This window comes from Hoplias malabaricus, chromosome 2 (assembly GCF_029633855.1).
Source record: "Hoplias malabaricus isolate fHopMal1 chromosome 2, fHopMal1.hap1, whole genome shotgun sequence".
NCBI classification, from domain to species: Eukaryota; Metazoa; Chordata; class Actinopteri; order Characiformes; family Erythrinidae; genus Hoplias; species Hoplias malabaricus.
Genome location: NC_089801.1, coordinates 20,798,807 through 20,809,478, shown reverse-complemented (window position 1 = coordinate 20,809,478; position 10,672 = coordinate 20,798,807). Strand labels below are relative to the sequence as shown.

The 10,672-nt window shown below is 37.6% G+C and overlaps 3 protein-coding genes across 4 annotated transcripts; 2 read left to right on the top strand and 1 right to left on the bottom strand.

The window, feature by feature from the left end:
- Positions 1-19: 19 nt before the first annotated feature.
- Positions 20-2,302, bottom strand: bbln (bublin coiled coil protein). Its single transcript, XM_066657876.1, has 2 exons — positions 2,005-2,302; positions 20-1,583 (listed from the first exon to the last, which is right to left on the bottom strand). Exons 1-2 carry the CDS (start codon positions 2,087-2,089, stop codon positions 1,363-1,365), a joined length of 306 nt encoding a protein of 101 aa, XP_066513973.1. The 5' UTR covers positions 2,090-2,302; the 3' UTR covers positions 20-1,362.
- Positions 2,303-2,797: 495 nt separating this feature from the next.
- surf2 (surfeit 2) lies at positions 2,798-5,689 on the top strand. Of its 2 annotated transcripts, none has more exons than XM_066662159.1 (6): positions 2,798-3,137; positions 3,605-3,756; positions 3,990-4,093; positions 4,418-4,615; positions 5,044-5,186; positions 5,365-5,689. In XM_066662159.1, the coding sequence occupies exons 1-6, from the start codon at positions 3,051-3,053 to the stop codon at positions 5,446-5,448; spliced, it is 768 nt and encodes a 255-aa protein (XP_066518256.1). In that variant the 5' UTR covers positions 2,798-3,050; the 3' UTR covers positions 5,449-5,689. The 2 variants fall into 2 exon arrangements, with proteins under 2 accessions (XP_066518256.1, XP_066518257.1); XM_066662160.1 differs by having other exon boundaries at positions 2,802-3,125; positions 5,365-5,677.
- Positions 5,690-6,237: 548 nt separating this feature from the next.
- On the top strand, positions 6,238-9,829 carry LOC136687647 (uncharacterized). Its single transcript, XM_066662158.1, has 2 exons — positions 6,238-6,347; positions 7,285-9,829. The coding sequence occupies exon 2, from the start codon at positions 7,359-7,361 to the stop codon at positions 9,174-9,176; it is 1,818 nt and encodes a 605-aa protein (XP_066518255.1). The 5' UTR covers positions 6,238-6,347; positions 7,285-7,358; the 3' UTR covers positions 9,177-9,829.
- The last annotated feature ends 843 nt before the right edge of the window (positions 9,830-10,672 follow it).

Sequence of the window (10,672 nt, the reverse complement as noted above, 5' to 3'; positions counted from 1 at the left end):
AGTAATATGGAAATCGTAATTTCAAGACATCAGAATGGAAATTGCACATTTCATAATCTATTTTTATTCTGAAAATGACAAAGGAATAGATCAAAAATACAGTTGTTTTATAGCAGCTGGAATTACCATGTATTTTTTCTGATTTGTTTTTTCTGCATTTGGGTCATTTTAATGTCTATTAAAATATTTGATGATTATCTCCTTTGTTTTTTGACTCTTTTATACGCTGTTAATATCAAAACAACAGACAACCTGCATCAAAAGACAAAACAAAATATGATTGATGCACATAGACTTACAAGACTCTATACAATGAGGTTCCCACCTGGAAAGACATTTAAATAAATTATATTATATAACAGCCAAAAAATAACCATCTGTGCTGTGTTTCCAAGCTCAAGTCCTCAGTCCACCTACACTGCAGTGTTTTGATTCCCCAATACATACATCATGCTAAACATCATCTTACTAATTCCACCCATTAGTTAGCCCCCACCCCACAACAGTCACAAGCTGTTTTTGCATATGAAATTAGATCAATGTCTGGATATATTCCCGAGTGGCCTGTTCACGTCCAATGCCTTCTCACTACAGGAAATGTGTGGTTTAGGCATGGGGCAGCACGTGTAGCTTGTGCAGGAGGATAACATCACCACATGGGCTAACTCTGAAATACCCGAATATTGTACTAGGGGGCAGGCGGTACAAAGGATTCAGACGTTTGTGTTCACACATATAGCTCCTCCAGATATATTCTGGTGACCTAGATGGTCTGAACAAGGCTACACAGTGGTACCAAGTGGGGAAGGTAAACATTAGCAAATGCTTCCTTCTTGTGAAGGCAGCCACTCCTAATTTCTGAACTACCGCTAACAAAATATCATGAGAGCTCAACACACTTGCAGGAGAACACTAACCAATGCCCAGTTTTCCAGATCATTATTGCTCACGTCAACATTTTAACAATGATATTAATACTATGAAGCTTTTTGGTAACACAGCCCAAATCTGTTATGCTAACTAACGGATAGATGATTGCACTGTTAAAGGTGGAAAGGGAGGACCATTATACCCAACGAGAGTGAGGCTAACTGTGCTCTCTATAACTCCTGGACATGAATATTGGGAGGCATTACTGGAGATCAAATGTGTAATCTCCTGGGTAGCATTTAGGGCATCATAAAGAACAGACCCAGTTTCAAACATGCAGTAAAGATAGACCACAGGACACTGATCTTAAAAACACTGGTAAAGGGAATAATGTGGAAAGGAAGACTGAGAGCTGTTTAGTTTTTAACTCCCTCTACAGTACTGCAGAGATACAGCTGAATTTATCCAGACTGCACTGTGACGTCTGTTGGGTTATGACTGACTAGCAGCTGAATCATCATTAGATGGAGGAGTCTGGTGTCTTTTCTGGTCCTCCTGGTCTCTCTCACTGAACTGAGCGCGAAACTCCTGCCTGGCCTGCCGGTTGGACTCCAGCAGTTCGTGCAGTTTTCCATTCAAAGCATCATTGCGCTCCTCCAGGTCATCCAGGCAGGAGTTGATCTGGTCCAGCATAGAGTTTATAGCTGCATACTCTGGAGTGGGGGAAAAATGGAGTCAGTGGTTTTGCAGCATTAAGACATCCTGTAGCATGCCTAGCTCAGCTCATTAAATAGCAAGCTCTAATTTCTACCTTAAAAGGCTTTCTTTTATTCCATAGTATGTATTATTCTGCTCTATTCCTATTTTTCCCCTCGGTTTAATTTACAAATCTGTTTTTTGACATTCTTTTTGCATAATCCTTTATTAGTTAGTGGCATGTTTTTCCTACTTGAATGACAAATACATTGACTTGATCTTGGAATTGTCCGTACCACCTTAAATGATGCAGCAGTTACAATGGGACTGCTCCTATATTTAAGGTGGAACGGAAAAAACCAAGAGGAAGCTGACTTCATCCTCGTTCCTAGAGGTCATACTGTCCTTTTATAGCATTTACACCCCCTAATAACTCACCTTCTTCATTGAACTCATCTTCATCGTTAATAATTTCATCTTCCGCTGAGATATTTGGGTCTCCGTTTGGTCCCGACATTTTCATTGGGTTTATCTGACTATGAATCCAAAGTCGGTTTACAAATAAAGTTTAGACAAGGGTTCAACAAAACAGTAAAACCGCTTCATAATATCCCGACACACCAGTGCCCTTAAAACAACCTAATACCCGTTTAGTAAAAGAATAATTAAAACACAAAACGGATTTAAACTCTGCTTAACAACAACAGCAGCAGCAACAGTCATCTGACTGATTACAACAAACCGTCAGCTGAGTGCCTTGCTACAATACAATACCAAAAATAATTGGAAAAAATATTTATTTTTTATTTATTATTAAGAAACGCAGAATCCGTCCAGTGTTAATATCATTTATTGTGGTTTTAAATGTATTTATGGTTATTTGTATTTAAATATGTTGATTGTATTACAAATTATAGCGAGATAGAATTACTGAAATCTACATTTATTTATTTTAAATAAATTTAATGAATATTTATAATAACGTTTTTTTTTCAGCGAAGCAAATCTTGCAATATTAAAATGGCTTAACCTGATACTTTAAAAACTATTTATTACTAAACCACAATAACATGTACTATATAATATATATACTATATAATACTATATAATATATATACTATATAATATATATATATGTACTATATATATATATATATATTAATGTATTGTTTTATATCATGGTGTTCTGTTGTATTGGTCTGAGTGCTGCAGGCGCTGCCGAGGTCAGCTCTCTGCATTGAGTCCCCACTTCATGACATCACCATAAGGCGCCCAAAACAGAGCCCACTTAAATGTGGAATTACATTCACTTATGTTTATGGTTAAATGTGTCAGCTTTATGGTTGTGCCGTTGTTTAGTGTGTTGTGTTTAGTGTGGAACAGTGTTCCAGTGCTTCAGTTCATTCTTCGGTTCAGTGTGTAGTGAACAACTCCAGGGTTTGTTTGTCCACGTGTGTGTCTGTTTTTAGTAAAGAGCTACAGAGATGGAGGAGTTACCAACAGACCTCAGAGACTTTCTCCAAAATCAGCCGCTCTTTCAAGTCACTGACAACAAGAAGGTGATGTACCAGGTCACTTTATTCTTCTTTATTTGTTCTTTCTTTTACAGTATTTACTTTTGCATAAGCAAATTTTGTGTTTTGATTGATATTTAATTCTGCATCAGTGTATACAGTACTTATATTTATGTTTCATATATTAATCAACTACTTTTAAGGTGCACCCATTATGCAGAGCTTGTATAATCTCCACAGAGAAGCATCAAATTAAATTTGCTTTTATTTTGCTGCTAAAAATTAGCTTAAGTACACCATGTTTAATGTCAGATGTGGGCTGTAGAACAGTGAAAATGCATTGTCTGGAGCAGGTCAACACATTCTGGCTGAATGGCATCAGATACAAACAGTCATGCCTCAATATGTATTTTAGAGCCTACCCAGAGGAAAAGGGGCAAAATATCTATTATAACAGTGATTTAGTTTTGGGGCACTATCTTTGTTTCACCTTTCAACACTGAGCTTCTGTTCTATATTTTCAGATTAAGTGCACATTGAATGGCCATGAGTTTCCATGCAACCTTTCAGAGCTACAGAAATTCACATCTGGAAATAAATTCAAGAAGTTGAGTGCCAGCGCTTCATTTAATTACAGCCAGTATGAGCCACATCTTGTTCCGAGTACAAAAGAACCGTAAGTATTCGCAATGTTATGTCCTTTCTTAATGTTTGCTTGTTCAGGACACTAAGAAATGTCAATCAGATTTACAAGAAGAAGAAACCATATGAATTTAACTTGATGGGTTCATGACACTTTATATAGATTAGCTAAGAAATGGCTTTCAAACCTAAGCTGGTTATAATAATCTCAATAATGTTTAGATTAATATATAAAAATTGATGTTAATTAATATTCCTTCCCCACAGAAATCATCTATTTTGTAAGCTGACACTGAGACACCTCAATCGCTCTCCTGAGCATGTCCTACGACACATTAATGGAAAACGATTTAAAAAAGCTCTAACCCAGTGTAAGTACCAGTCTATCCAAAAAATGCTAGAATCCATTATTTTGTCTGTCTGTTCAAACAGTGTTCATTCTTTGCTAAAGTGTTTGCCAACTCTTGCTATATTTGTTTGGAATCTTCTTTAGTGTAGCATCCAGATGTCATTATCTCTATAGAAATGCATTGACACTCTGGAGCAGGTGCATGAGTGTCTAAAGTCACCATGCCCAAAGCAAAGCCCAGGATGGTTGTTGCCATCATCTACAATGGCCAAAGTGTAGCATCAAACACAACAAGCAAGAATTGATTAAGGCTGAAGTAATAACTCTGTTGTTAATCTGCTTTCAGATGAGGAGTGTGTGAAGCAGGGTGTGAAATTTGTTCCAGCCAAACTCCGACAGAGACAGAAACCCAAAGATTCAGATGATGGCATGGAGAGTAATAGAGAGGATGGACACAATCACAAACAGGATAAAGGCTTCTGGGCTCCGAGCTCCAGTGGAGAAGACAGCGACTCAGATGACAGCATGTCTGACTTGTACCCATGTGAGCACAGGAGAATAGCTTCATAAATCAGAGTATAAATCTGTGAGGTCATAAAGTTCATTTCTGTGATTGTTTTGTAAAAGAACGGTCTTGATTAATCAAGCTGAGGCTTTCTCACATGAATGGACTCTGGTATAATGCTAGAACAGATTATAATAGATATGTATTACAGTAATTTAATTATTAACAGTATTATTGATACAATATTTTTTAATATTATTCAGTAAAATATGTATTCATATTTCTTTGTGAGTTTGTAAGTTTTGCATAAGCCCATATTGTGTTTTGATTACATTTTAATTCTGCAACATGGGTATACAGCCATCATCTACCTTTTAAGATTCACACAATATGTACAGCTTACATAATCACCAAAGAGAAGCACGAATATTATTTAACGAATGTTAAATATTCTGTTCTCTCCACAGCCTCTTTATTCACACTGAAGAAGCCACATGAAAAAGAAGAAATGAAAGAAGACAAGGATGAAGATGACTTTCAAACAGATGAGGATGAAATGGATATTTCTGAAATGGATGATAAAAAGCAAGCAACACAGAAACGCAAAAAGGTAAAACTAACAATTCAGAGAAATGCAGTACACCTAATTAGGCTATAGCATTTACACCTGAAATATTAATGAAGAATAAAAGCATTTAAGTCAATCATGATTTTCTTTTCATTTTTTACATTTAAATACATTCATAGTTTTGTTTAATCGTCTGACAATGTCACACTGTTTTTTGCAGGTCCAGACTGCTGGCTTTTACAAGAAACTGAAGAAAAACAAAAAAAGGAAAGGTTTTAAAGCCATCAGCAAAGTGAAGAAATAGAAATTAAATTGTGATACAGTGCATTGTGTCTGAGTCAAACTTTCTCCCGTGTTACATTACATATTTTTATCATGTGTGGTACACCTTCACAAATGTTTTGGAGCTTGTTTTCAGATATTACAGCATGTAAGGGACCAGATGGTTAAATAACAGAAAATTACATGAGGTTTTTAAAAACTAATAATATGCATATTATGTTGACATTTTTAAAGAGACATTTCAGTAAATTTTACACACTTTGTTTTTAATATGTTCCAGTTGTGTTTTTTTAGATAAAAGTTGAATTTGTGAAACAATGAGTTAGCGCCATGGCTGAGCATTTCCTTTTTAAATCAGCAGTGTTCCGAAGACACAGATTTAGAAAGCCAGGGTTTAAGATGTCACATGTCATAAACCAATCCTGTCCACGTGTGGGCGGGGCTTTTGAGCTGTGGCAGGTGGTGAAGGGGTAAGTGCAAATGGAGGTTAAACTGCACAATTGTGGATATGTGCACAATGAAAAAAAAAAAGCTGTATAGTTCAATCTGAGCCACTTTTAAAGTGTTAGATTATTTTTCTCAAATAACTTCCACATATATTTTAATGACAGAAAATAATACTGAATCACCTTTACCGTTAATAACTAATAAATACTAATAGGTTTAAAATAAATTTTATGCGGTTTTAAATTACTTACTCATTAGAAGTACATGGTTATTTGAAATTATATGTAGTGCAAGGTGTCGTAACTTTTTGTAAGCGTTTAAAAATGAAAAGGCTACGTTTTTAAAAGTTTGTTGTGATTTTTAACGATGCCGTTGGACGAAGGTCCGTCGCAGGCAGTGTGACGTCACGAGCAGAGGGTTGTGTTTTCATTCATGGCTGAGGGTTTATAACGTTTTTCCTCTTCATTTCTAAAGGTAATAAGCGTGCTTTTGTATTTGTTTCAGTGCTTGTACTGTGCGTTTGCGCTAATGTGGTGCGGCTTTGTAAGGCTTCAGGCTTTATATTACATAAATATTAAAAGAACCGGGTTACGAACCGCAGAGCTGCTGAAGAGACCCAACAAAATATAGCCATTCTATTAGCCATAGATACAACGCCACTGACGAACAATGGCGTGTCTAAAGTGCTTTCCTATATAAAATTGATAGGGTACAGTATATTTAATTGCTATAAAGCATACATTGCTATTTTTGCCTTACAGCTTTCTACCTATATCCCTCCTCCATGAATAAATTAAACATAGACGTGTAGTCAGTTCAAAGTTTTTATTTGTCATATACATAGTCATGCACAGTACACTAGACATGGAAACCTATGATGTTAGAGTTAGTTATATAACACAAAATGGTAAATATATCTAAAGACAAATAAACATATGTACAGAGATAATAGTATAATATAGTAAATGCAAGTGTGCAAAGAACTGTATGGTAAACATAAGTGTGCGATACAGAGATTAATTATAACATGTAACGTGAAAATGCAAAATGCTTGTGCTGTTGGTGTGCAGTGAATCTCATGAGAATACTGAGCCATCATGTTTTTGATTGTGAATAGCATTATAGGGAAAAACCTGCAAGGGTAATGGATATACTCCATGGTGTCTTAAACTGTTTTATTATAGTCTGAATATAAGATTTTGGTTCTAAACCTATTTGATTATATTTAAGCATCCCTTGGAATCAAAATATCTTTTGTTTAATTCAGTGGCATGCATTTTTGAGTAAGGTAATAATCTAATAATCAGTCATACATGGTGACTTGAACTTTTTGGCTGTGTTGTCTATATTTGTGGTTAAATGCAAACAAACGTACTTATTTCGTTTTTTTTCATGTTTTTTGTTTCTTCAGGAATGTTTGTATGAGACTAGAAATCGTTTTAAAATCCTGTGAAATCCTGATTACTCAGGGTTTGGTGAACTTGAATGTTCAAGATGGCGAGCTCAACTGTAAAATTTACATGGTGTGCTTGCCGTAATTATAAAATCCAGTCCAAGGATACCCACGACAAGTGTTTGCTTTGCCTGGGAATCCAGCATGCCAAGGAGGCTGTCCTGGAGTACGGAAAGTGCCCCCACTGTGCCAAGATGGACTGGAGCACCTGCATTAAGCGTCTCACAAAGGTGCAGGAGGTGATCCACCAGGAGTCCCAACAGAAGAAAAATGAAGCTGCTCAGGCTCGAGTTCAGCCCAAACTTGAGCCAGTGACTCCACCTGCTGTAGTTGCAGAATCAAAACCAGTTAAAGTTACACCTGCCATACCAACAACATCACGGATAGAAATGGCAGCTCCAGCTCCATCCTCTTCAACCGTACCGGTGATGTTCACAATCCTCTCCCCATCTGCAGGTTTATCTGAACCTAATGCTGGCATTGTAAAAGGCACATATGTGTCAAGGTTAGCCCTGCAGCATAACTCAGACCCGGCTCCTTCTGTGGAGCAAGTGAATTCTTCTCCAATGCCATCCACTTCCCACAAGAGACACCATACATCTAGATGTCATTCACACTGCATGAGGCACTTGAGCAGGGGCTGCGGACATAAACGGAAACATTCCCCATCCTCATCTTCTGTTTCATCCTGGAGCTCATCTGAATCCTCTTGCGAATCCATCAAGGGCAAGAGAGCACGGCGAGAATCACGCAAATCTGCTAAACTTGAAAGACAAAATGGACGATTGCTAGAAATGGTTCAGCAGAAGTTGGAAGCTCAGCAGAGAGCCATGCAAATGCAGTGGAGTGTGCTGGAGAGAAGATTAGATGTTCTAGAAAAGAAAGGTTCCTCTGCAGTTCCTGGTCCTCTTTGCCCAAACATTGCTGAAAACTCTCAGGCAGTTAACTTAGTAGATAGAGGAGAACAGACCGGGTCAAATTGTGATTCTTTAGTGACAGGATCTATTGAGTCGTTGGCTGTAATAAAAGAAGAAGAAAGGCCAGTAGGTATCTCATCTGGTTTCAAGTCTGGTTTGGCCTTTGAAGATGAAGCGGAGACTGATTCTCAACCATCTGAGAACGACGTGCCAGCACAAGAGGTTCTGGCATCCAAAGAGTTGCAGAATCTTATAGATCGCGCAGCCAAACACTTGGGTATTGATTTTCCCACCTCGCCAAATAGCTCTGACCCACCACTTCCAACCATGGTGGCAGAGTTTGAAGACCTGGTCCAGATCACCTGGTCCAACCCTGCAAGCTCAAAACCTTTTAGGCCCATATTTTCTGAGTTGTACAAGCTTCATGAGTGTCAGTCTCCAGCTTATGACCACATGCCTCATGTCAGTGAGTTCATGTCTGCAATCTTCCAAGCTGTGAGACCATCAGAGAACAAAGAACAGACCACTCCCGTTGAACAGTGGAATTTCACAGAAGCTCTTGTGGAAAAAGCCTATCAGACTGCGGGCATGCTGGCCAAGACGGCAAACTATTTGAGATACCTGTCAGAGTACCAGAAGGGTATTTTGGCAGAAATCTCGGATGAACATTATTCTGAAAGACTTCCCACCATTCTCAGTGAGCTGAAGCTCATCGGACAGTTTACATTTCTACTATCCTCCCATCAAGCAGAGCTTTCCGGAAGGATTATGGCAGCCTCTGTGGCTATCAGACGGCAAATATGGATGGCCAAGACAAACTACACCGATTCCCTGAAAGCAACAGTTTCTGACCTTCCGTTTGTCATTGGTCATTCCATTGGGGAAAATGCAGCAACTACCTCAGGTGATGCAATCTGCAGACAGGATACATGAAGACACTTTTTACAATGATCCCTGATGTGATTGAAAGACTTAACTCATATACTACTATTGTTGTGATAAAATTTTAGGTCACTTCACTTACTCCACCCTATTTGTAAGTGTGAATTAGTGCCATCAAATGCTGTTGATGTCAAACCAAATGTCTGAATTTATCATTCCGTCTAGCCTCTGTTTATTGGTGTCAAAAAGGGTGTTGACTATTATTGACAGAAACTGTTCATATCTTGATATATTACCAGTATGTATTAGCTGTAACAGAAACAGTGACCAGGTAAGCATTAAAAAGGACAATATCCTACATGCACATTACCCTAAGCTTACACTTAAAACACTAAAAAATAACCTATTTAAAATTACTCCAACCTTAGAATTAAAACCTTTTTGTCTTATTTGGTTTTAGATTACACATGCTGACCCTGAATACTTTAAACTATCTACCTGCATGAAATACTGAACCATTCTTGGCTGTTTTTTTTTTTCTTATTTTAAACCTGTTTTTGCAAGTGCATCTTTTTGAATGTGTAAGATTTTTTTCTCTTGCTTGAGTATAGACATGCACAGATTTTGGACGCAAATTTAGAATTCATTACTGTATCTTCCCTTAGACCAACAACACCATGCGTACATATCTGTATGCTTTAACTCAGTGAATAAATAGTATTGTTGAGTTGCATCATTCCTTTTTTTGCTTCTGTTGTTTATTTTTTATTATTTCAGAAGGTGATGGGTATGAAAGGAGCATTCAAGGGAGTTTAAGATCAAGACTGGATCAAAACTTAATTGGTGGACAATGATTCCTCAGAAACCATCCACATTATTGCCAGCATAAACTAGAAAAGCCAGGGTCCTTATAGTTTGCGCACGTGTTCGTGCCATGTCTAACTTGCACATGCCTTTGGAATAGTTACCAGTGTTTAATGAATTAATTTAATGAATATGTTTGTTCGTTTCATCTGTTTTCATCTGTATACAAATAGAAATGCTCCAAAATTAATTGGAATTCAATCTCTTTACACTAGATTCCATTGAAAGTTAAGGTTTTTCCAAATTCTATAAAGTTACTCTTGGAAATATATGTTTTTCTTTGGACAGTGACAGTATGTCGTAAACCAGATGTTCAGAATCAATTTATTTAGTCATGTATGTCACACAGCTCCAGGGTCCTGGGGTTGTGGGTTACTCTCTGAAGGATATTGAAGTGTTCTCCGTGTCCACGTGGGATTCATCACGCAGCCAAAAAAGACACGTTTGTAGGTGGATTGCCTACTCAAAATTGTTACTAGGTGTGCGTGTGTGTCGCCCTGTGAAGGACTGGCAGGGCCAGGGTGTGTTCCTGCCTTGCGCCCAGTGATTCCATATAGGCTCTGGACCCATGGTGACCCTGAACTGGATAAGCAGTTACAGACAAAAAGAATGAATGTTAGAGTCTGAGTGCATACACAATTAACAACAAGCAAGACCCGTACACAAACTATCAATATAAACAC

Coding starts and splice junctions, on each gene's coding strand:
- surf2 (XM_066662159.1), top strand. CDS start 3,051: ATGGAGGAGTTACCAACAGACCTCAGAGACTTTCTCCAAAATCAGCCG. Junction 3,757..3,989: donor GTTCCGAGTACAAAAGAACC/GTAAGTATTCGC, acceptor CCTTCCCCACAG/AAATCATCTATTTTGTAAGC. Junction 4,616..5,043: donor CATGTCTGACTTGTACCCAT/GTGAGCACAGGA, acceptor TTCTCTCCACAG/CCTCTTTATTCACACTGAAG.
- bbln (XM_066657876.1), bottom strand. CDS start 2,089: ATGAAAATGTCGGGACCAAACGGAGACCCAAATATCTCAGCGGAAGAT. Junction 1,584..2,004: donor AGATGAGTTCAATGAAGAAG/GTGAGTTATTAG, acceptor CCCCCACTCCAG/AGTATGCAGCTATAAACTCT.
- LOC136687647 (XM_066662158.1), top strand. CDS start 7,359: ATGTTCAAGATGGCGAGCTCAACTGTAAAATTTACATGGTGTGCTTGC.